Source organism: Neolamprologus brichardi, chromosome 6 (genome assembly GCF_056152115.1).
Source record: "Neolamprologus brichardi isolate AB-2024 chromosome 6, ASM5615211v1, whole genome shotgun sequence".
NCBI lineage: Eukaryota > Metazoa > Chordata > Actinopteri > Cichliformes > Cichlidae > Neolamprologus > Neolamprologus brichardi.
This window is the reverse complement of record NC_142109.1, coordinates 6,010,912-6,037,660: the sequence shown is the minus strand read 5'-3', so window position 1 is coordinate 6,037,660 and position 26,749 is coordinate 6,010,912. Positions and strand designations below refer to the sequence as shown.

At 41.3% G+C, this 26,749-nt stretch overlaps 1 protein-coding gene across 1 annotated transcript in view; it reads right to left on the bottom strand.

The window, feature by feature from the left end:
- cacng2b (calcium voltage-gated channel auxiliary subunit gamma 2b) overlaps nt 1-26,749 on the bottom strand; it is a 62,231-nt gene that overhangs the window by 8,957 nt on the left and 26,525 nt on the right. The window contains exon 2 of the mRNA XM_087841540.1: nt 10,958-11,041. Coding sequence (XP_087697666.1) covers nt 10,958-11,041 — 84 coding nt within the window. The remainder of the gene's footprint in view (nt 1-10,957; nt 11,042-26,749) is intronic.

Below are 26,749 nucleotides of genomic sequence, written 5' to 3'. Positions count from 1 at the left end.
ATCAGTATGTTTTACAACAATAAGGTTGTAAAGGTCTTGAGAGAGCTCACTGGTTTTACCCGTCATGACATGAGATACCTTTTTATAGGCCCTCAGATGGGACTGAACCAGCTGATATTAATTTGGTCTAAGTGGCAGGATTGATTTCTAATTACTGAGAGACTTCAGGTGGTGTCATGACTTTCCGTGCCTGCTTGTTCAATACTTTTTCTGTTTGTCATTTCTCATTATTAAAATAAAAGGCTGCACTTTGTTATCAGATTGGCATTTTGCTAAGCTACTACGCAGTTACGTTAGCTAGCACTATCAAACCTGTCAGGTTTGGCATTGTGGCATACAACATACTTTACAATGACATAAGTGGTTATGTAAATTCTGACACAATGGATTCAGAGAGAAGTATGACATGCTTAAATAAACTTCTTGGTTTTACCCGGTGAACAAAATTTGACAACACTCTGACAACATTTTTACATTTTCCAGTTGACTTGATTGAAAGTAGAAAAGATTATTTTTTTTTGTATTTTACCACTATGACTGATTTCATGTTAATTTGTGCCATAAAAAAGTGAATAACCAGAATCGAGAGAGAAAGAGAGCGAGAGCAGGAGTGGGTTTCATAGATAAGGAAGAAAAGAAACAAAGTTGCAGTAAGCATGCTGTGGCACTGCAGGTTTTTTTAACATACACTGCATGTATAATTATAGGATTCAATGAGAATAAAGGGCTAAATAGGGAAAGGAAAAGAAAAAGAAATACAGAGAAGAAAGAGAGGGAAAAGAAGAGAAGAGAGGAGAAGTGCAAAGACTGCAGGCTTTCACTTCTCTGTGAAGCTGCTTTGCCTCCAGCGATCCCTCTCCCTCTGTTTCCCTCCCTGCACCTACACTTTAAGCAGAAGGCAGGGAGTTAAAAAAGGAGAATTTTTAAATGCGCTGGCCTCCAGGCGCACCCTGCCACCAAGCACATCATGGCACAGAGACAGACAGAGAGAGCTGAATTGAGAGTGAATGAGTTTTAGTGTCAGCAGTGTGAGGAGACATATACAGCATGGTTTAGTTTCTTTGTTAAACAAGCAAACTTTTTCCCACCTGTTGTGATTTGATCTATCTCGAGGCCACCGTTTCTTATCAAAGTACGCCAAACACCAAAAGGCAAACAGAGCATTACAAAGTCCAACTTTCCAGAAATATCTTTTGTTGCACAGAGTATTGTTGTACCAAAATGAATTCATCAATTTTATTATACAGTGTTCCAAATATTAAAGGAAATTTCCCAGAGGTCTTCTATTGGATTTAGGTCATGTAAGCGTGGAGCCCAGTCAAGTCCTTTGACCAACGTTACAGGCAATGTTACAGACAGCGCAACGTTCTTCGTGACTTCTTCAGACCCTTTTACGTCTGGCACATGTGCTCACGGTGAACCTGCTCTCATCTGTGAAATGCACAGGGTGCCAGTGGTCATTAACCTGCTTCCAAACGTCTCAAAACCCAATCCACAGAGGCAGCACACTGCAATCGACAAGAACAAAGGATTTGAGCACTACAGAGCACCTCCAGAAGTCTCATCATATGGACATGTTATGGCTGAGGAATACAACAGATATTTACTGAAGACAATCAGAAAGCAAATGAAAAATACCAATGAGCAATTTGTTTTCACTGGCTTCCACGTGAGAACAATTGCAGCTGACATTACAGTTTGTGCGTGCCACTGGTGAGGGGATCAACACCTTATTATCTGCACATCTCAGCCTATTTATCTATACCCCCTTATACATGCCGAAGGAGTTCGTGGCTGTCTTAGCTCATAATTGGACGAGAGGCAGTGTACACCCTGAACAGAGCACCTGTGTGCTAATTATCAGCATGAAATTGGTTCGTAATATTGTTTATACGTTCCCCCGTTGGACTGTGCAACACTATTGGTTTAGTGGTTCGAAATTAGAAGAGAGTAAGGGTTTGCATTATTGCTGCACATGGACAAACAATCATTCAGAGGAGGAAGCAGAGAATGGCGATGATCATACTATTGCTGTTGATGCTCCTATACTACACATCAGTCCAGCAGTTGTCAGCTGTGTGACATTTCATCTCACTAAACGTGTGAAAAGCTGCATAATATAGGACTTTTTCTCCAGTTTGGATCTCTCATTTGCAGAATCTGCGAATATGAGCAAAGTTAAGCAACACTTTTTGAGACATTAGGTCATTCCTACATCCACACCAGCACAATATGTACTGAGGACTATAATTCAGATGGAATACACAATCAGATGGCAGAGCAGGCACACACACATACACACAAACCAACACATTCGCCTCGCTGCTTTCAAACAGCTTTTCTTTTTCTTTCTATGTATTACACTTTCATCTTCCATTCATTTCCCCAATTGCTTGGCTGGTTCTGCTGCAGTGGTGTGTGTGTTTGTGTGTGTGTGTTTGTGTGTGTGTGTGTGTGTGTCTCTGGCTGACTTATGGTTTCATTAGCTGCAGCAGAGGAGAGCCTTGTAATTGTGGCTGAATTATAGAGATGGGGGTGGACACCACCATGGGAGCTCCTTGGGTTCACACACACACACCTACACACACACAGAGCTGTGTTATGTGTGTACACATAATCTACAGTTACAGTACAGTTGACCCCCCTCACTCACACACACACACACACACACACACACACACACGTTAGCTCAGCAAGCTACAAAGTGAACACACTCATCGATCAGCCCACCACCTACTCACTCGCTCATTCTCCAAAGTGGGGTGTTTCCCATACACACTGTACACTAACCATGCTGGAACAATCTGCTCACTTTTTCTGTCTCCCATACACACAGACACACACAGGCACACACAGACACACACAGGCACACACAGACACACACACGCACACACACAACTTCGCCCACGTGGGAGAGCCCAGCAGCAAAGAACATGTGGTAGTGGGAACTCAGCAAAACAGCTTCAGGGGAATAACTATCTGTGTGTGCGTGTGCGTGTGTGTGTGTGTGTGCGTGTGAGTCCATGCAGGGCTGACGAACGAATCATTTTAGGAAACAAACTGCATTTATTTAAATGGAGAAAGAAGAACAGAATAATGAAAACAAACACCACCCTGCAGATGTGTGTTTGCACGTGCCTGTGTGAGTGGGAGCACGTGTTTGTGTGTGTGCGTGTGTGTTTGTGTGTGTGTGTGTGCTACACGCACAGGGGGAGCTTGCGCAGCCTGCCAGTCATTATCATGCCGTATTACTCATGTAAATCGTGATATGCCTCCATGTCACAACTCGACCGCCAAAAATAGCTGCAGTGACATCGGTGGGCCTGATGACATCATCAGTGGGTGACGTCACATGTCTCCTAGCATACCGATTCAAAGTATTAGCATTGTGTATACGCATTCAACATTCTAATTATAGGAGCTAGAAGGGTTTTCAGTGCAAATCAGGACTCTGATGGTGTGCGCCCTCTGTACCAAATTTTAGACCTGACTAGTGAGGACATCTATTCAAAGTCACTATATTTTGCCTGATTCTCACTTGTTCACCTGGCTTTTTATGCTTTAAAAATTAGTTAAAGGTCATAAGTGTAAAATAACTATATATATATTACCTTAAATACTCTATTTTACAGAATTTTGCTCCGCCTCACCCAGCACATTAATGTATTAAAGTACATCCCAACATGAGTGCTTTTTTGTATATGACACATTTTTCTAATCAACAGTTTTACTTGCAGTATTAATTAATCGCAGTAACATATAGTTTCTCCTCATACTGTATACTCTAAAATTTGAATTGTTAGGTGTGCTGGGAGGTTTGTGGTGTAGGATTTACAGACTGCAGTTCTGCATGGATGGCTAGAGGGCAGTCCACGTAAAAGCTTCTGTCAAAATCAGTTGAGCTGAGTGTGTTAGAGTAAGAGCCAATGTGTTTTCAGTTAGCCAAAATACTAATCTTAGTAACAGTACCTGCTATACTGAGCCCAGCTGCTGAAGACGATGTCTTATATCTTTCAGTTGAACTCATTTTGTCCACTACAGAGGATATAATGAAGAGGCTATTTTAGATTTTCTGTTTGTGATGCTAACTTTTGATGCAAACGGTTATATTGATCCAGTTAAACAGCTTACATTATATTTTACTAAATAAATTGCACAGTTAGCTGACTGAATTCAGAATAATTCAGCTTATATTTATGTAGCGCCAAATCACCTCAAGGTGTTTTATATTGTAAGGTAAAGACCCTGAATTAATTTAGCTACGTGAACACCGCTGCTCTAATAGTGTTAGCTAGCTGGCATTGCCTGTTTTTCTGTGCTAAGAGGCAGCTGCAGAATAACTACTCTGAAACCGACTGCTATCAACGTTGTTGTTATTATTGAGAACAAAATCTGCAACACCTTGTAAAGTGTATTGTTTTTGACAAAGCCAGTCATTGCCCAGGTCTCATTAGTTTAATATATACTGGTAGGAAGCATCTGCCACGCAGACATGGCTAATTATTGGCCAGTTTGTCGACTTCTAAAAATCTTTCTGATTTGTGCATATCAGGAGTCACGATCTTCCACAATACCAGTAAAAACTGACACTTTCATATGTTATTGTTTGCTTTATCTGTAGGTTCCATAACTCCACTACTAGTGCTTAGTTAAGGTTAGGCAGTGGTTTTAATGGTTCTCGGGAGTGTACATTTAGTGAAGGTTCCCATAAATGCACACAAATGTGTTTATGGTTGTGTGTGTGTGTGTGTGTGTGTGTGTGTGTGTGTAACTCTGCCTTGTTCAAGCCAGTTAGGGCCAGTGCTGAGCTGTTAGCCATATCTAATCCCATTCATCGGCTCCATGCATGACACAGCACACATAGACACTTCAAGAGCTTGCACATGCACTGTCTCTCTCTCTCTCTGACACACACACACACACACACACACACACCTTTCCCTTTTTACTTTTTACTCTTTCCAACTCTGCAAACACACACAGCTGTAGTAGCCTATGCAAAATCTGTGAATTATAGACTTCATATGTTTCAAATTAATGCCTCAACACACATAACTCATATGATACCCAAGTCAGAACATTTACTGTAACATGTCCACAAAGGCACATCAGTACACAAATAGCCACTCACCGTGGGCTTCGGATTTCCTCAGTTTTAAAGCCAAAATGGGATCAATTATGTAACAATTTCAGGAAATAAATATAGATAGCTTTTTTTTTCTTTGTCTTGTTTTTGGATATAGTGAATGCACATTAATCCACCTTGATGACACCAAGAAACATGCTGTCACCTAAATCTGTTATCCAATAAATGCAAGCTCGGGTTTCAAGGACACCATGAGTTCATGTGCAATAATAGCAGACAGTGCAAGACATATTATGGACAGTAGGCGATACATCAAAACGGTTTTATATAGGACATAACAAGCGTCTCAGCAAGCCGAGGTGAAATGTATGTCCTTGTATAATATTTGTTTTCAAGTGAGCCACAAGTTCTGATTTTGTCTGGTGCATATTTTTGCACAAGGTTTCATAAAAGTCAAAGTTCTGACCAAGAAGGCGGCTGTGATTGCCTTCATGGTTTCTGCACAGCATGAAACAGACCAAGGAAAACCCCAAAGTCTTCATGCATAAGTTAATGTTTTAAAATTAAGAGATCTGAACGAAAGGAGACGGCAGTAAAATTTTCCAGGAAACAGAAAATGCAGTTGAGTCACACAGAGAGCGATTTCTGCATCGACAGTGGTGCTCTCTGGTTTAGATGGGTACATCGGCAAGGTAAATCGTCAGCTCTGTCCTCTATATTATGCTATGCCGAAGAATTCTGGTGGCAGATCTGTCCTCTCTCTCTGTGGCTGATAGTACAACTGCTGCAGGACGAAGGCTGACTGCTTGCTCTTACATAACCACATGTACAAATTCACCCAGTGAGAGGAGACCTAAAAGGGAGGGGGGCAGGGTGAAACAGCTCAGAGAGCAAGAGACTGAGGGAGAGAGACAGAAAATGCCCTTGGGCAGAGAGAGAGGGAGACAGAGAAAAGGAGAAACAGTGTGTGAAAAGAATCTCTAACAAATAAAGGAATCTATGTATGCACGTGTGTGTCGGGCACACGGGCACCTATGAGGCATCCCGGGCATAACTTTGCTACATAGCAATGTATGAAAATGTATGAAACCATAGTGACCGCAAACCCGAGCTTCTTATGCTGCAGTCACGCTCGGGAAAACAGTGATTGGAAACTGCAGCATGACCGGAATTATTACGACTGTGTGGAATGAAACTGCAATCTCATTTCTTCTTAAATAGCTGCTTTGGAGAAGGGGATCAGATCAGCCACCATTCACAGTCAGTTTCCGGACATCTTCGAAGCCACTCTGGTGCATCGAGATGGTACTAAAACGGCAATATAATGGAATCAGTCTGTATCAATTTGTCATTGAATGGGGTCAATTTGCAATTATATTCAATCTGTTTGCAATAATATGGCAGTTAACTGTGATAAATCAGTGAAAATTCCACATCTCCTCCTGTCTGTTGAAAATCTGACGCCATATTCACATTAGATAGAAATTCATATTAACTATTTACATTGAATCCTGCAAGAACCTCCTAGATTTGAAACAGAAATTCTTTCTGATGTAGTTGCTGCAAGATGGTTATTTAACTACAGACTGACACAGGCACTGTGTCAGACTATTTACAGGATAGGGCAGCACGGTGGTTAGCACTGTTGCCGCACAGCAAGAAAGTCCTGAGTTCAATTCCACCGTCAGGCCGGGGTCTTTCTGTGTGGAGTTTTCATGTTCTCCAGCTTCCTCCCACCATCCAAATACATGCAGTTTGTGGGGATAACTGATTAATCTAAACTGCCTGTTGGTGTGAATGTGAGTGCGAATGGTTGTCTGTCTCTGTGTTAGCCCTGCGACAGACTGGCGACCTGTCCAGGGTGTACCCCGCCTCTCGCCCTATGACAGCTGGGATAGGCACCAGCACCCCCCGCGACCCTGGAAAGGATAAGTGGAAGCGAATGGATGGATATTTAAAGGATGCAACCAGCTGAGTTGAGTCCCCTGCTGCAAATAGCCAAATGCAGATGAGTTGCGCTCGCTGGTGCAACCTGATGCAATTTGATCACAAGCGGAAACACGTTGGTCAGTTAATAAAGTTGTTCCTCTTTACTTTTAAGTGTTGCTGGAGCCTCTGCTTTGTACATTTATTAATTATACAGCAATTATTTACAAACCTTCACCAATCTGTCTGAGAGTGACTACAATCTTTTTGACAGACTACATTATAATTGTTTTGGGAGCAGCTTGCCTTCCACCAGATCACCTGTGCAATCATGTTGCCATCAAAAGTGGTCACCCCGAGGGTCAAGGGAATTCCCTGCTTAACTTCTGGGTAATTAGTTAGTTGTCCCTACTATTTGCTATCGATTGCCTTAATTCAACTTTTGAAAACCTTGCATTAAGGCACTCCTCTAGTCTGAATAACAGCCTTTGTCATCATATCAATATTAGTCTGCTACTGTTTGAATGGTTACAGAATGATATCTGACATTTCCGCCCGTCTCTGTGCTTCTGTACACTTTTTTATTCATTTCAGTTCCGGAGCTGCACAACTGCTGCACTTCATTAATCTGTGGACAAATCCCACTCAGTCATGATGCAAGAGGTGTTATTTAGTCCTTTTCCTTTTTTTTCTGTGCAGTGAATCTCAACTCAAAAAACCCATCTGGGACAGATCGTGATACTGCAACAAAAACAGGAAAATGTTATGGCTCGTTTGCTTTCTCCTTCTTAATTTGCATCTTCGATGTGGTCTGTGATGTTAGTCCATATATCACCACGAAGCTGCATTCAGACATGGAAAAGCAAAGATTTATTTCACACACATGTTTTCAAAACTGTTGGTCAGAGCTTAATGACTGATGTGATGTGATGTGATATTACGACAGAAAAAAAAACAGGTGAAGGTAAAATACCTGCATCAATGATCGGATGTCCTGAGAACAGCTTTGATGTTTCAGGATGTATTGAGGAAACCAGAAACCCCAAGTCAGCAAATATTGAACTCTATTGTTTCACTCCGTCTCTCTGGCCGTCTTTATTAAGGCTTTTGGCAGCAAAACAATGTGATGGAAATTCAAGGTGGCAAAGGTGGGCTGGGATTTACAGACGCAGCACTTGAAGGTTAGCTTTTTGAAGGGGAATGGTTAACCATCTACATCAACTATTGTATAACGAACCCAGCAAGTTCAGTTGAGCAACTAGTATGAGACTGTGGCTATAGTGGGCAGCTTTCAGGTGGGAATGTGTGTGAGCAGAATAACAGAGGAAAAGATCTTGCATTGATAAACAGATGTTGCACCATTTCCATCTGTCAAAATGTGTCATCATCCACACTTTACATTGTTATTGCTGTAATTTAGCTGACACTGTTAATCAGAGTGACTTGCAGTGAATCGGACAGTAAAATGGGCTTTGATTACCATATCACTGAAGAATTCAGGAAGCCAAAAGCAAATAGTGCAAGAGTCAGTGCGTTAACGCATTTATAATAGTTATGTAACCTGGCAAACTACAAAAGTGGTGCTCAGATAGCAAACAGAATAGGAGCAGAAGGACAATTTGTGCAAATGGTGACAGTTACAATTAAGCACTTGACACAGCGATGAATTCCAGCCTATAATTACAGCTGAGTTCAGCATTTAACTGTTTTACCTGACTTGTTGTCAGGGTTACAGCTAATGACTATTCTAATTAAGCTAGGTCATTCTCGTTGGGCAGCAGTGGTTACATCTCATTACGAAGTCAACGTTAGAAAAAAAATTACATTCAGTTTATTAATATTCATGTCCAAGTGGATGTGAAGGCTTATTAACTCTTACAAACACGCGTTCGTGTGGTCAGGTTCAGTTTTTCCCAGGCCTACAATTGCCTCATTATATGTGTTTATATCAATTTTAAAATTAGAGAATCGTTATGGAATTTACATAATAACCCATCTGACATTATTAAATGGAGGATTAATTATTAATTAAAGTGAGGAGGGAGAGTATTTTTTAGGCTTTTCAACCCCTGTTTCTGTAGAAAAACCTCTAGTATCGCAAATTAGGTCCTGTTTTACCTAAAAATATTTTGTGTTAGCCGTGCAGCAGACTGGGGACCTGTAAAGGGAGTACCCTGCCTCTCGCACTAAGACAGCTGAGATAGGCTCCAGCCCCCCAGCAACCCTACCAAGGATAAGAGAAGAGAATGGATGGATATTTTGCGTGACTTTTAACAAAATTTCAGGTTAATCTTTTACTGCTACCATATATCAAAATGATTCAAGTTTTGACCTGAACAGTATATAAGGAGGACTCGGAGAGCTGATGGGCATGATGGCATCCCAGGGGCTGTGGTCGAAGCCTGGCAGGGATCCTCACCAGCTTCTTCAAACTCTCCTTGACTCATGCCACTGTTCTCACCTGTCTGAAGGCCTCCACCACCCTTCCCATCCACAAAAAGACTGGTATAGACAGCCTCAACGACTACACACCTATAATCCTCATGTCTGTAGCTATGAAGTGTTTCGAGCAGCTACATTAGGATGCTCTTCGTGGAGGATCCCAGACATCCTCACCACCAAACTGGACCACCTTCAGGTCCATCCTGACATCTGCTCCTGGATCAAAGACTTCCCAATCAACTAGCCTCAATCAGTCCAACTCGGCCCAGAAACCTAACTTCACCTACAGGTTTTTGGGCACCCACATCTCCGGTGATCTCAAATGGACCCACAACGCCAACGACCAGAAGCTCCTGCTGGGCTTTTACCGCTCCTCAGGGCCATTAGTGACAACAGGAAGGCTGCACAGAGGGTAATTAACACCACAGATACTTTTTTTGGCTGATAGGTCAGAATCTTCTGTCTGAAAGGCCTCAGAGAAAGCCTTATGGCATCGAGAGAATTGCCGCAACTCACTCCCTGCTGTTAAAAAAAAGATTAACTGTACACTATCCAGTCTCAAACTAGCAAACTTCCCGTGCCACACTGTGTGCATCCGTTTCAACTAAACCATCTTCAAACTTTTGCAAACTTTTAAAAACACAAAAAAAGATTTTTGAGTGGACACGACAACAAACTCAGTTCCCTCGCTTCCCTGTATTCCTCGCTCTACCCCACAGCCTCCATCCACCAGCTGTCAGGCAAGCGTGAAGGCCTCGGTGGAGATGGACAGACATATGGATGGAAAGCAAGAGGGAGGAGGTGAGGGATGGCTGGATGGATGGAAGGAAGGAGGAGTGGGAGAGGTGTGACCCACTTAGCAGAGCCTAGAGTATTTATAGAAGAAAGTGTCCTAATTGGCAAGCCGCTGGGAGAGCAACAGCGCTGTGCTGCTACCCTACTCCTTGTCCTTCACCTCCTCAACCTTCCCTTCACTGAGCCATGTGCTTTCTCCTGATGCACCTTCCTCCTGTCCTCTTTCACCTCCCACAATCTTTCTTCTTGAGGACTTTAACTATTTCTTCTTCCTCCTCTTCCATAACAGTGAGATTCCCCTCATTCTTCCATTCACATGCCTGACCCCTCCTCCTCTACTGAGTCTCTGCTGTAAGTGTACACTGCCCTCCATAGTTTCTCCTTGTCTCTGACTTTCTGCCACCTCTTCCTTTTACCCTCTCCATGACAAAAAACTGTGGTTTCTCATCCCAGCCCCTTTCCCCTCTTCCTTTGATCTTTTCCCATTTTTGGCTAAGTGTGCTGTCACTCAGCCCACATCCTCACTTTCCATCCTTCATTTAATATGTTTGTAGGCTTTTCAGAGAGTTCACGATAAAGACACGAGCAGTGAAAGATAACTTTAAGATCAGATGTTACTGACTCAAACCCAACTAAAACCAGAAAGCATGAATAGATGACAACTTTGGGATTATTCTTGGATTATGAAGGAAAAAAAGACAGACTCACGTAAGAAGTACTCTGAGGCATCCGCCTCATAGTCAGCATCCTCAGGAAAGTGATCTATCTGCTTGCACATGCCTTTGAAAGAACCTGTGAGAAAGAAAGAACATATTACAAAAATCAGCACTGACAAAACATAAAATTGCACGTGTAAACATGCGTTTATGTTTGTGTTCGTCTGAATGACCGAACGCGAGCAAACTCAATTTTCCCATTTTTTCCCTGCATGGTATCGCAGATTGTATCAAGTCTCCAGTATTCTGCTCGGTGTCTGTATCAACCCTTCTTTGGGACAAAAGAGATGAGACAGGGAGGAGAACTTTGTCAGGAGCTTTGAAGGAAACATATCACAGAACAAAAAGTGACAGACAAGGAGAAATAAGGAAGACGATTGGAGGAGCTCAGTCTAAACAACTCAAAAACGCAGGTGGGAGGGTGAGGGGGAGGCGAGGGGAGGGGAGAGCAAAATGCAAATGATAGACAGGAAGAAAGGATAGTGCTGCTCATTAAGAGAGATTGTGTGTGTTTTTGTGTGTGTGTTTTTGGCTTAGTGCAGCTTCCGTGGTAATTGTTGTACCCTCCTAAACCACTGCAACTAAATGGCCCCTTGTTAATTGGCGATTGAAGGACGAAAGACTAGCGCCGGCTTTCAAATGGGCATCGGCTGCGCACACTCTCACACTCTCACAATATGTCTCACACTTCCAGGCGTGCACACACACACACACACACACACACACATTCACATACTGTAGCATCAGCCCTGTTACCACGAGCCTCACTCCAGCCGTATTTTTCACTCATCGCTGGGGGAGTGTTTGCTGCTAAACTTGCATTTTTATCATACCTGTGGAGAAAATAACCACTTTATAACAAAGCCTGATAAATAAAAGTGAAAAAAGAAAAACAAAATCATGACAGGACTCCAACAACAGCCTGTTTCGTATTTACATATCTTTAATACACCTCAGAAAACTCTCAGACGAACAAAGTGTTTTTCATCAAGTGCACTTTGATAGATGCATTAAAGAAGATATTTCACGAGGAAGCGGCGCCAAAAACCTTTTAGAGTCCTGCAAAAACACTTTCATCTTTTCATAATTTCAGCGTGAACTGCGTGTAGAGCGCCGTGTTGAGATTGCGTTCGCTTCCTGAAAGGACCGCGATGAGTGACAGCGCACTGTGTTTCAGCAGGAATAGCTTCACATCTGAATGCCCCTTTGTCTCACTTGCTTACAGTAATTGTTTGTTGGACAAATGCGAGTCGGTACTACAAAGTTAAAAATACTGCAATCATGCTGAGTGCGCTTCACAGACACACTCACTTTTCTACAGTAAGCGCCGATGACTAGACTTTAAAATGATGTCATTTTCACTCCAGTGGACGTGAAGGAGATATTTAGCACTTCAGCGCAGCCTCTTAGAAACTGTTTTTTTGTTTAATGAACAGAGCTTTAAAGGACGGTGGTGACAGCTGCATTGTTCAAGTTACATTGGTAGAGGATAATCTAAGAGCATGAAGAGTGTGACAAATGAAGACGTCATCGTACTGTGAGACTGTCCTCCCTCAGAAAACAACACCACATGTTTGCACGAGGTTTTTTTATATGACCCATAAAAACCTCAGTGTGAATAAGAGCATGTTTAATGTGCACTGAGCTCTCCAAAAAAATGAGGATGCCAAACTCATTTTACATTGGGAGCCACATACAGTCCACTTTGATCCACAGTTGGCCAGACCGGTGAAACTTTCTGTTAGTGTAAAGGTGTTTAACTGCACGTTTAATCCCTAAGATGTCTTAGGATAAGAAGAAGAGATGCAATTTCAACCTAATGTCTCAGTTTTATAAGATGATAAAGAAATGCTGCTGTAGTAAGCGAAATAAAAAAATTCCAGCTTGGCTCTTTGGGATTGAAATAAGAGTGTAAAATTACAGAAACAGCTCTGCTGGCTCATTGCCCAGACTGCCCTGTCATTACAAAGAGGAAAGTTTTTGTCAAAACAGAGAAAATGTCCATTTTAGTTATTTATTTGAATGTGGACAGGTTGTAAAAAACAGACACTTCTAAAGTAGATGTCATTTAACTGATTACTACTGTGGGGGAGGTCTTTATCAGCAGAACAAGCTGTAAATTTGATGAAAATACAGTTAAAATCTAAAATTTATGTCCTCCTTTAAAAGTCCGGTGGGCCGGATTGAAGTCTTTTGTGGTCTGATTGTGGTCCCCGGGCCTTCTGTTTGACACCACTGCTTTAACCTCCTAAGACCCGAACTCTTTCAAGGCATGCATTTTTGATTTCTCTTTGCTATGTGGGCTGATTGGGACCTGATGAATGTAAAAAGATTGAACTTGCTTTTTTTTTTTTACCTGATTTTTTGTCTCTGAGAAAAATGAGATCCACATATGAGGATATTTGTTTTAAATTTCGATAGAACAGTGGCAGTATAACGTCGTCGTACGTGGATATCAGGCCTTTGTAGAGCAAAATTGAGTATTTTGGTCTAGACGACCCAAAATGTGATGTCCACATATGTGGACGCCAGGTCCTAGGAGGTTAATGCATTAGTCAGAGATCAAGATTGTTGGGGGCAGTAATTCCAAACTAACATAACTTGGCATCATATTCAAAGAACCTGGGTGTGACGTAGGTATCTTGTGGGAAGTTTCTGACCAAAGTGATGTGCATATCTTATGTTGTTGTTAGCGGTGATTACATTACTGTTATAAACAATAAAGTTTCTGCAGTACATATGAAAAAAAGCAAGTTTAACAGCTACCTAAGAAAAGAAAAGAAAAAATAATATTTTGATGGTTTTGATGGTGTCTCTCTCTGAGTGCCCCTTGCTGAGTTCCTCCAAACCGAAGACCACGCAGGTAACCTCTGGAGCTGAGGAATGATGGAAAAGTGGAAGTGTCTGAAACTGTAATTCCTTGAAGTGCCACTTGAGTTTGGGCCCCAAAGTGAGTCAGTGCCCCAAAGGATGGAAATTTGGCTTAGTTAAAGCAAGGACACACTTTAGAGCTGTTAAAGCCATTATGGTTTAGTCAGACTAGAGATATATCAGTACATGTGCATTAGACTTGTACCAATAAGCCTAATGCACATCTTGTTATGTACCAACATCAACAAGTCAATAATATCACATCATAAATAGAGTAAAAACAAACTTTGCATTGACCCAGACTCTGGGTCTTATAAGGACTATGTGGGAAATGATTATAAAATCAGACACAATCTCATACACGCAGAGACATTTCTTGAGCTTTTCATCTTTTCTTTACACCTATCACTGCTATGGTTGGTTAGCCATCACCAGTTTGTCCGTCTGTATCTGAAAGTTCGACAGAATCTCAGCTCAGTCATTGTCTCCCATTTTGACCTCGGGACTTCCAGGCCATACTTCCTGTATACTGTGCTGACCACTTGGTATGCCCTGCCTGCTAGCATCTTGCACCCTGCTAATATTTGCTGGATTGTCTCAGGGGTGTCTTTACACAGCCTGCACTTGGGGTCTTGCATTGTGTGATAGACCCCAGCCTCTATAGAGCTTGTACTTAGAGCTTGTTCTGTGCTGCAATGATTAATGCCCCTGTGCTGTCTTTCAGTGCAGCTTTGTCCAGCCACTGGTAGCCAATTAATATCAGCCACTTCTTCTATCTGCCGATGATCCATGCCATGCAGAGGTCTATCCTTCCTCACGTATTCACTAACATGCAATCAGTTGTGTCAGTGGTATATATATATTCATCATTTTAAGATACGTTACACGGCTTTCTTGTGTAGCTGGGAGTATACAGCCACGGCGCTGTTAGACTGGTACCACCATTTCCTTTAACTTTAATAAAAGGACTTATTTTTTCCCGTGTTTGGTTTTCTGTATAAATTTATTGGTTTGATCTCTGGTGTCTTCAACCCACATCCCACAGCATGTCAAACACATCAATTCGCACACACTCACAGCTATGTAGAAACTACATTATATCTATTCTTCCGTTGCTGCTTTCTCTCTCTTTGCCTTTCACACGCTCCCTCACTTGCTTCAACACATGCCCACCCACACTGCACCACAAGCACATGTAATCTGGAATTGTATTCTCCCTTCCTTCTCCTTGCTTTCGCTTCCCCCCCCCCTTGCTGTCTGTCTCACATACATGTGCTCGTACCCTGAAGACCAGATTCCCATTTGAAATGAGCTTGCAGCTCAGCCCGTCCTCTGGGCCTCTCTCTCTCTCCCCTTTTTATTCCTTCTGCAATTCAAATTAAGACCACGCTTTACTGTCTTGACTGGGAAGAAACCTGTGCAGTGCATTTCATTTCTTGGCTGATTCTTTTTTATGAATTTTGTATGGGCGGTGGGGGTTAAACACATGATTCCATGGCCTCTTTATTACATACACTCATACCTGTGATTATAGAGCAATATAGCACAAACAGGATTGCCAGCTTTCACCCATCAGAGTGAGGCTGTGGAGAGAGAGAGGGGCTTTGAGCATTTGGCCCTATTCTACTGATCATACCACAAGTACTTCACGAGTGGATATTAGCCTAAATCTACATTCTGTCTTATTGATTTCACGTGTGAAGATAACTGATCAAACTTTGGTGAATTATGACACAAAAACATGTGTGAGACAAACTGGAAATATATGAAATGAGTACCTTTATTATTAATGTAGTATATATAGTGGAGGACCACTGCACATAGAGGCCCTGGAGCAATACCTTTGGTTGGCTTTGAGGCAATTCTGGCGATGTAGGTAGCAGCTTCCTGCTCACACCGTCTATAGTGGGAGTGGGGTGCTGCTGATCTCATCCATGGATATAATAAAGAATTATTCAAAGATCTCAAAGCCACTGAAAGACTTTCTTTAGTAAAAGCACAGAGGGATGACTCGCCCATCACTGTGTCTGAGGTCACCAATGTAGTCAAAAAAAGACTACTTAGAGATAGGGTGAGAATCTCGATTATTTGGGAGGCAGCTCAGTGGAGCTGTTACTCCTCGATGTGGAAAGGAGCCAGCTGAGGTGTTTTGGGGCATCTCCCTAGGATACCTCCTCAGTGAAGTGTTTTGAGGATGCCTCACCGGGAGGATATTAACCTGTGAATCCAGTCATAAGTGACCATTCAGCCCTCAAACTCCAGTTTGAGCTAAAACAGAGTTGGCTTCTTGGAGCTGGATAGAAAGAAAAAAAGGGGAAATGATCAGCTTCATGGCAGTAAATTTGGATTCCATGAAACCGCGAAAGGTCTCTTTATGAAGCAATGCTGTGTATTAGCAACACAAACCTCTGCTAGCAAACAAATCCGCTTTGCATTCATTTACGCTCATTGTGTATTCGGCTTTTGTCAGCTTTGTCATCGTGTTGAAACAAGCTGGAGTATTTTTTGAAGCTGCAATACATCAACCAATCTTTTGCTCAGATAAAAGGAAAAATGCAGACACCTTTGTGCCTGCTGAGAAATCCCCATCTGAGAAACTCCTCCTCTTCCCTTCTCCTCTCGACACAGCCATCGTAATGACGTGTCGCTCTTCCAAATTGCCCCTTTTAAATTATACATTCTGCTTTAAACATGGAACAGATACTATTATTCCGAGACCAACCTACACCTCGGGGGTCAGGACAGCTCTGTCACCCACTTATGCTCACAGCAAGAGGGGCCGCTGTGTCTCACAGCGGATGATTTATACCAATAAGAGGAGACCCCGATGACCCCTTTGCTGTCATAAGCCAATCAGAATCCTGCTCGCTGACCGACCTGGTAGCTGTTAAGGATAAGTTAATACAGTATGATGAAACACTAGAAGACATCCTTTCATGAAGCATTAACATCGTAACCCACTCGGCGAGATACGTGAAAATGTGTGTGAAGAGTAAATGCCCTCCTCTGAACCGGTACTGTGTCTTATGCAAATAACTCGGCGTGTCTTTATTCCTTTATGCTAATTACGGCTCAGTCTGTGTGTTAAAGTGCCACTAAAGTAATCCCTCAGTGGCAAAGGTGGATGAACATCAGAGACCTCAAAGGAGACGTGTTGCACAGCAAAGGTGGCTACCAGCTCAGTTCAGTGGATTACAAACACGGTACACAGGAAATGTGCTCCTTTCTTTTCTTGATCTATTAATGTAAATTCACCCAGGAGAACATTCATCCCTGCTTTCATGCTTTTGTAAATATTTCTTTGTGTTCTTTAGGCTCCTCGGTTGTTCCGAATACGAACATTTTAGATTTTCTAAAAGGTTGCAACAGCCCCACCCATGAACCCTTAGCAGAGATGCTTAAAACGCTCCCTAAACGCCCCACCTGCTGCATCTGATCCACCTATCTCCCCAGTCTTTGACTTTTAGTGGCAGAAAGGAATTTAGAGTAAACGTACAACTAACTACAACACATTTAATCTCCCTCGGCTACATCATATTGATGGTTTTCTTCTATATTAACAAGTGGGTTAGCAAAGAATATGACCTTAATTATTAATAAACATCTGCAGTGTGGCTTATATAATTTAACCTCCTGAAAACACCGTAAGATTTTCAAAGACATACACTGCAGTTGTTAGTTAAACCTGTTTTGCATTGTTAAATGGAAGGCTAAAGATCGCGACTGATCGGACGCCACAAGCGAAAGATTCATACTGGTGGAACATCACTATATGGAAACATAAACATTTTAATTGTCGTTATTTAAATTCTTTATAAAGAGCACCTCAAATAATAACAATTTGAATAAGCAAACATAAGGAAATACACTTGTCTATAAACCCTGTTAAGGTTTCTTTGTTATACGATTAAATTCAGTTTTATTTCTATAACACCAAATCACAACAACAGTCATTTCAAGGCACTTTATAATGTAAAGAGCCTACAATAATACAGAGAAAGCCTCAAGAATCAGATGACCCCCCATGAGCGAGCACCTCGGCGATGCTGGGAAGGAAAAACTCCCTGTTAACAGGAAGAAACCTCCAGCTGAAAAGTGGGAAGTTAAAGATAAGAATAGAGCTTAACTGCTGCGCCCTGTAACTTTACATCATAAAATTTATGAATAAAAATATTTTGTTGCTTTGTTCTGTTGTGAGAAACATAAATATCTGTGCAAACCTTGCGGGATGTTACTTGCTTAGCAGAGGATATATGAGATATGAGAGGATAAGATGATAAGACTTGCTTGTGAACATACACCCAGGCAGCTGTCATGTTATTCAACTTCCTATTGCTCTTTAAATCAGGCCTACACATGTGTAGCTGGTTCCCTTGTACAATACTATCACAGCAAATTGAATAGTATGCAGATTTCTTGCATTCGTATTCTCCTGATGAAATTTATATCACTTGTGCTTGTATGTGTGTACACGTTACAGTTCAGGTCATGACCCAAAATCAGAACAAGTCGGGAGACAAGAGGATTACCAGGGAAAGTGAAAATTGGATCAAACTGGATTGTAACATATTGTAGTAGGAGACATAATCAGGTTTCTCAGCAAGTCAGGGTAAGCAGCTGCTTGACTCATTAAACCCCATTTCCTGACTTCACCTCATATGAAAAATGCAAAATGTTATTTCTGTACAAACTCAGTTCAAAGAGGAAAAAGGCTTCATGTTCTCCTACTAGTCCCAAACGGTCCAAATATAACGATCCATATAAAAGGAGCTCAGACAAAATTTATACAGCAAACATGCGGCCAGAAATGAACTCTTCGTGCATTTTAAAACTTTGATAGAGAACAAAAGAACTGAAATGACTGAAAAAGCCTTCAGTTCATTAAACGACTTCATTTTGAGCTGTATTTCATTTTAATCTTTGAACCCGCACGGCCAATTCATTTCCACGCAATTTCAGCACACGCCTGGCAATAGACAGACCTATTAAAGATAATTGTAATAAATGTGGAATTAGATTCTCACCCTATTTGTTCTAACTAATTTAGAGTAAGCAATTACTTTTCCTACCAGCAGGCATGCACAAGTGTGCACACGCACCACATAAATTACTTTGATGTCTGGTTGTGACAGAGAGAACTGCTTGGGTTTGCTCCTGATAAAGAAGCCTCCATCCCGACTTTGATTTTTTTTTCCCTTTTCTGTGACGGGGAAGTAGAGCAGCCTGTTGTCATGTGGCACAAAGCAAAAAGGAGCGAATGACTGGTTAGTGATAATTTGGCAGATCATGGCGCTGTGTGGTGGAGGTCAGCGTAGCGTCCAGGTGGTCAGAGAGCATTTCACAAGTGTTCACACTTTTAGTCCAAATTAGTTCATTGCTCAGATTTCCCTCCGCGTTTAAATGACTCAACTCGGGTTAAGTGCTTCTGATCAATAGCAGAGCAAAAGCCAAGTGGACTAACGTGGGTAAACCAAGTGTGATACAGTAAATGCATGCATCCATTCGCTATATCTTTTACTCTGTATGGCTATAGGGGGTTGGAGCCTATCCCAGCTGGCACAGGGTATATACCCGGGGTGGGCAACACAAGGCCTCGAGGGCCAGAGTCCTGCAGGTTTTAGATGTCACCCTGGGTCAACACACCTCTGGAGAACTGCAAGACATGTTGTGGGGGTAATTTAGCCATTTGAATCAGCTGTGTTGGATCAAGGACACATTCTGCCATCTGCCATTCCTACAGCTGTGTATCCTGCTACAGTGATGCCAGCGGAACATTTTTATCAATGGCCTGTGTCACTTTTCTTTCAGATGTTGAAGGACTCCTGTTGACTCTACAGGACTAACCTGCACATTGACAATAGATGCTAAATAATACCGAGCACAGCTCAGTGTAAAGCCTATGGATGCCTCAGTATGTGAAACCTTGGAAAGAAGAGTGGACCCAGCCAGAACCGTCAGTCTGTGGACAACAGTGCTGACCTTCCAGGCTGCAGACAAGATGTTTAAATGACACGACTGTGTTGCTGCAGCTGCATGCAGAGAAGCAGGCAGGAAAGCAGCTAAACAGGTGAAAGAAAACCAGTGTGATCCTTGGATGACTAAGAAATATCCTGTTTTGCCAGTGTGTCCAAGATGCTGTTTGAAGCGAAAGACAGATCTTCAGTTATAAGCTGTTAAACAGACAACACTGAAGTAAGGAATCAGATTGCATCTCATATCATGCAAAGTTTTCAAGTTTTGCTAGATATGAAATCCTGCAAAATATAAAATACATCAAGTTGAAGTCAGTCATGTAGTTAATAAAGACAAATTAGCGACAGCAATAACAGCAAAGCTGCAGTTTCAGTAGACTTTTTCATTAAAGCAGTCACTTAATTAGCAACGCTGGCATTCTAGCAGAAGGAACACCTTAAAATAAACAAGCTGCTTGTAGAGAGTTCATCTGTAACATAACTTGGCGTTGCATGCATTCAGTAAATAAACAGGGCATATGGTGACATTATATCTGTGATATAACATTTATTTTAAACTACTACTGAACACAAACATAGTTAAGCCTTTGGACTACATGGTTTCAGTGTTGGTGAAATGTGATGACACACAGCGTCTTGCAGAAAAGTCATTCGTGATTTTAATCACTCAGGCAGAGTCAGTGTATTAAAGCTTAGACTATAGTTTAGCTTGTTTATAACCGCTCACATCTTGGATATCTGTTTTTTTTTTATGTCTCTGCTTCTTGTATAAACACATTATGTAGTGCTGTTACACAAATAATCAGTCAACAAATGTTGATATTAACTATGTCGGACATAAAAATTGTACGTCTCAAGTAATGCGTATGCCTTCAGTCAGATACACTAATCCAAAACTGTCATCTTCTGCTATCACGTTTGGATTTGCATTTACGGTACTTTTAAAAAAGTATATACGGGGCTTCACAAATTGCCACAAAAACAAGAGAATACATGAATTATTAATTCATGGATTACAACGATAAATATATTTTTAGCTTTAAAATATTGTCGTTGATTAAAGGATTTGTGCATAACTAGTGGATTCACCATTACAGAAACATGAAAACTGATTTTGGTAATTACCAAGGCTGTTAATGTAGGATAGCAGTGGCAACAACCTTACATTGGGTGGTGCTTGTGACTAGTGATGTGCGATACCACTGATTTCCTTTCCGATCCGATACCAAGTAAAATTCAGGGTGGTATCGACGATACTGATCCGATACCGATACTTTGTACAAAAACGTATTTTATTTATTGTATGTTTTATTGTATCTCAAATTATAGCGTCATCATGATTACAGGATATCAGATTACTTGTTCTTATAATGCAGAATTCATCATATAGCAATAAAAAAACTGAAGTTGTGCGCTATTTGAACACGCTGACTCCGCGAGAGACGTCATATTCTGTGATATGATTTACTCTGAGGTGTTTGACGAGGTCAGTGGTGTTGCCACAACACCTCACTTTCTTGCCACATGTATCGCAAACCACGTCTCGGCTGTTTGTGGAGGTAAAATACGTCCACACATGACTCCATTTACGCTCAGCCATTGTTGCGAGTGCGCACGCCAGGGGGCTGCAACACATTTCATGCGCCATATTTCGCATATGACTATGAAAGGCGGAAGAGGAAGTAGTTCCTTCCAGTGTAGACAATCCGAATGATATAGGTTCTTTCCACTGTGTTCCTGTTAATAATAAACTACAAATTTACCCTAAATTACTAAAATATCGATATTTTAATGTGAGAATCGATTCAAGAACATAAATGACTGGTATCGGAGGAATCGATATTTCAGTATCGATCCGCACATCACTACTTGTGACCCTTTATGAAATTGTTCATTTTTCTTTTCTTTTTAAATGAATGCCAAGCGGAGGATTCAAAAACCCATTTTACCCAATCAAGAATCAGCCTGATTCATAATGAAAATTTCTATTTGTCATTTGTACACAATGTTTGCCGCATAAGTTAAACAACGAACTTATGGATGATATTTCTACTGTTGCGATATATCATCAAACTCTTGGCAAGCCAGATAATATTGTCATTTAAGGAAATATCAAACCATTCATTTAAGCTGCAATAGAGACCAGAACAATTATGTCAACTCCAAGATCATGCCAAATTTCTATATTTATTTTAGAAAAATCCATCAATGCAACCAACAGTGTAGTTGCTACTCAGTTAAAGTTAAAAAGAGAACAAAATCTAACATGCGCGTGAGATGCAGCACGCCGCACCATCCATCTCAGATCTCAGCTAAAAACATGCGAACAACCGAGGCGTTCACGCATCATGAACATCATCTTCATCTGTGCATCCAGCACTAATACATTTGCAGACATCTATCTTCACGGATCCTCGTTACACTACCTCAGCGCGGCTGTCTCTGATAGCGCCACACAAAATTAAACTTGTGATCAGACATAATCACACCATTTCAGAGAGCTGAAAAACTCAGCAACACTTTTTTTTGGGGGGGGGGGGAGGCAGAGCTGCAGAGAAGCAGCAGTTCAGCTGTTAAAAGTAGGACTTGTACTGTGTCACCAGCATGTAGCACTCTTACAACAAGAGTGTTACAACTTGGCGAGCGAATGCAGATTTTCAGAACACATTACACCACCTCACGAAAAACAGCTACAGCTCTTTGAAACTGCCACACGAGAAAGGACGCGAAACGACAACTGAGTGGTGAAAACAGGGCCATCATTTCTTAAGTGAAGCGTTTTTTTAACATTGTACTCTGGCTCCACCATCTTAATGTGAAAATAGACGGTTGCGAAACAACAAACACGGTAGCTCTCGCAGCTCTGAGAAAAACACACAAGCCCTTTACACTCTACATGTCTGTGAAGGAAGGTATTTTGTTTAAACTGATGGCGGCTAAAAATGTTGAGCCCTGCCATGAAAGAAGAATGCTTATCTTAGGAATGCATTGATTTGTATACATATGTAACTATAAGAAATAATATGCAGCACCAGCAGCAAAACAATGGTCAAAATGCGAAAGATAAATCAGACACTAATCAGTGCATGAGTGAAGTAAACTGGACAAGGTTTGCTGATGAGACAGTTACTAATTACGGAACATCCACCTCCATCTGTGGCTGTGCACGTGCTAATTGCAGACATAAATTTGCAGATGGTCTCTCAAAGTCTTTAAAAAAAGAAGATTACCAGGTACAGCAAATAAACAATTCATTTTTAAAAAGGGAGTACCATCAACCACCTGCAAACAACCACACTGTCCCCCTTTTGAGAAATCCCTGAGCGCGCCGTCTCCGGTCCCTTCCCTGCTCTATCCTAGTTTTGTTTAGTGAAACTTTCTGCAATGTTTTCCTCCTCCCCTCCCAGCTCCGATAAATTCCTTTGGCACACATGTGAAGAAAAGAGGAGCGAAATGAGGAAACTGAAAAAAAAAACAGCAAAAGGATGGAGAGAGGACAGGAAGGAGACAGACAGACGAGACATGTGAGACAGAGAGGTGACAAAAATAAGAGAAATGTGAGAGATCCACAAAGCCTGCAGCGTCCTGGTGAAGCTTCGTTGATAAATGAGGCAACAGATGTTTAGCCCCATATAAAATTACAGCAAGCTGCTATATGTGGAATAGATACCTGCCCTCATTCTGCAGCTCTACATTACATCCTCCCAAAATCATCTCTGCGCACTGGGCAGCCGCTCATACGTCCAATATTCGGCTAGGAGACTGACATTTAATTCAAAAGGTTCACATTTCTCCTCATTATAAGGTGTCAACAACTGCATGTTTGCTGTATCTCACTGTGAAAGCACATAACGTGTGCTGGTGAGAGAAATACTTAAGCCAAAATGCTTTGTCTGTTTGACTGACAGGACCTGTAGATTATTTAGTGTGTATTTCAACATCTGCTAGAATTTAGCAGAAAGTTGTTTGGCTGAACAGATGGGTCAGAGTTTTGAAGGTTACAACAGAGCACTGCAGTGACTATTTTGAATCTCTTACATGTGATGTGTGACTCATTTCAACTTGTTTTAAATTTTTATCACCACTGAATATCCTGAGATATCAAAAGGACTAATCATCATTTACTAATTAAAAGCAAAAACAGCTGACTATAATTAAATGACTATAACTGAATTTAATTGTGCATACTTGTGACGCAGCACGAGGGACGAAGCTGTGCACAAAAGCAGCAGCGCAGTGACACGGGCTTTTCTGTTGTTTCCAGTGTTTGTAGTATTTTCTTCATTTCTGTTGTATTTTACATGCTTTATATTGCAGTATTGTGAAACTCTGAAATAGTCACTAGCTGGGTTTTTTTGCATTGTGAAGGTTTTTATTAGTGTTGGTAAGACCGACCAATGAAAATGTCTTTAATAGTTTTAGAGACATTCAGGTTCAAATATTGCTGCAGATTTCACTGTGTGGAAAAAGGGCCTGAAAGTAGGTCAATGGACCATTTTCAAAAAATATATCTCGAGAATAATTTGATATGACACACATTTGACACAAAGGCAAATGTGTCCAACAGTCATAGGCATAAGAAACTGGAATTCTCTCAGTGATCATCTTAAGTGTTGTACAAATGTTTCTCAATTTAAAATCTGCTATAAGAATAAAATGATAAACCGATATGAAGAAGTTGAAAATAATAGAATTTAATTGTAGAAAAATGATCCCTTTAGTTTGATATTTGGTGGTATTGCTCATTGTTGAGTATATTGTTCTGTTTGCTTTGTTTTGTTTTGTTGTGTGCAGAATATTGTCAGAGTGTAATTTTGGTTGTAAGTGCCTACTTGTATTATCACAGATAGGGGGCAGGTGTCAATAAGAATTTATTCTTCTTCCTGCTCCTTTTCATGCATGGAAACAGTGTTACTTTAATTGAAAGGAAGGTTGTGTATGGGAAATGAATTACTGCTGTACCATGTGTGAAACAAAAAATAAAATAAAAAATAAATAAAATAAAATATCGTTATATATGTTCACACATAAATTTTTATGCAAATCAGAGACAGTTGAGCAGAAGGCTCGTATGGATTTGAGATGGAGATGTTAATGTATCAGGTCTTAAATTCTCCAAACAAGTAAAAAAGGAAAATGTTGGACTTTAGTCTGACATCACATTTGTGAGGTACTAAACTCAGCTATAGTAACACTTGATCCTGTGGAGTAGTCCTGTGACCTGGAAATCATGTTGTACATAGTACTAGCTTTCTTTTCAAATGTAGGAAATGCTACATTCATATTAGTCGTATACCTTCATTCAAGTGCCTAATCTAGAACTGGTAACACATTGCAATGTAAAAAAAAGAATGGGGGCTCTTGCACTTCTCCGTAAAATTTCTCATCCTGAGGTTGGAAACACTGCACTGAAGGCCAAAGCACCGTAGTGTTAGGTATAGGAGACTAATACAGATAACTTGGTTTGATTGGTGTGAATTGTGTTCATATATTGAAGGGATTGATGGCAAGACAAAAGGCCTGGGAGAGCCCTGGTTTTTTTCCGCCTGTCACAGATTGGAAACGTGAGGACATGACAAGAGCAGAATATGTCTGAACATTTCAGAAAGTAATACAACAGAATTACAGTAAATTTTACTTTGTTTGGTTAAAAGAAACAACAAGTGGTCATGAGATATTCTGACTATTTGCAGATTTTTAATTAATCTCATTTACAGCATACATTTAAAGCCTTGAGTCATTCAGAAATCTTTACATAATCACATTAATCATCAGTGCCTGTTTTTCAAATACTGAAAATCTTTTAATAAACCTTATTCTAAAATTTCTCCTCGCTTTAAAAGCCCAAACTAATCAGCTGGGTCGGGCTGTTGGTTTAATAAATGATTTAAGCAGAGGTCTAATTTTCAGCCTACGGTGAAACTGGTGCAGTTAAAATCGGAGTGTTGGTTAGAAACCACGGGCCTAAAATAATTTTCTGTATTTCTGACATGGATGTGAATTGTTTGACAGATGGGGATTGCTGAATGAAAAAGCGGTCATGGTCATAACGTCACACATTACACCACATTAAAATACATTCATGCTCCGGTGAAAAACGCGCGTAAACGGGTCAGAATCAGCCGTTAGTTCAAGAGGGTCAACTGATCGGACCGCAGGATCTGGCAAGATAGTGGGTCAGTGACCAATAAATGGCGAGTGCTTGCTTTCTCCCCCTCCCTCCTCATTTAAGTCTCCCGTCCACTGTCTTTCCTCCCCATCCGCGTCTCTCTTACTCTACCCTCTTACCCCCCCGGTGTGTCTGTGATGGACGTTGCGTAACATTACTAAAGAAAAACGACACACACCAGTGTGCAGCATCGGCGAGGGCTGGGAGCTTGGAGGGTGGGCAGGAGGATGGGGTGGCGAGGGAGTCGAGCAAAGAGCACTGACCCAATATCTAATGAAAGAGCAGAGAGAGATGAAGGGGAAGGGAGGAGGAGGGTGGGGTGGAGGGCAGAAGCGAAGTCGACTGGAGAGATGGAAAGAATAAACGGAAAAGAAAGAGATGAGGGAGATGAGATGAGAGATGAGGTTTGGTGTGGGGAAATATGGAGGGGAGGAAAAAGGGAAAGGGAGAGAGGCTAGAGGGGGAGACAGAGACAGAGAGGGGCAGACAATGAATTCAGGCAAAAAAGAGCCTGGGCATTTAAACTATAAATAACCAAGATACTAGCAGCAACACTGGTCTTCTCTTTCTCTCCCTCCATCCTTCCCACATCTTTCTTTCCCCCCGTTTCCCTGCGTGTCCGTGCTTGTTCTGCTTCACAAAGTCTGTGATTTTGATCAGCGTACGCTCTTCAGAAGGACAAACCCCATCTGACTTTGATTTAGTCCTGTTGTGACTGGCTGCAATTTGGTTTGTTTGATTTGGTGATCACAAGCATTTGTTTTATTGGGAT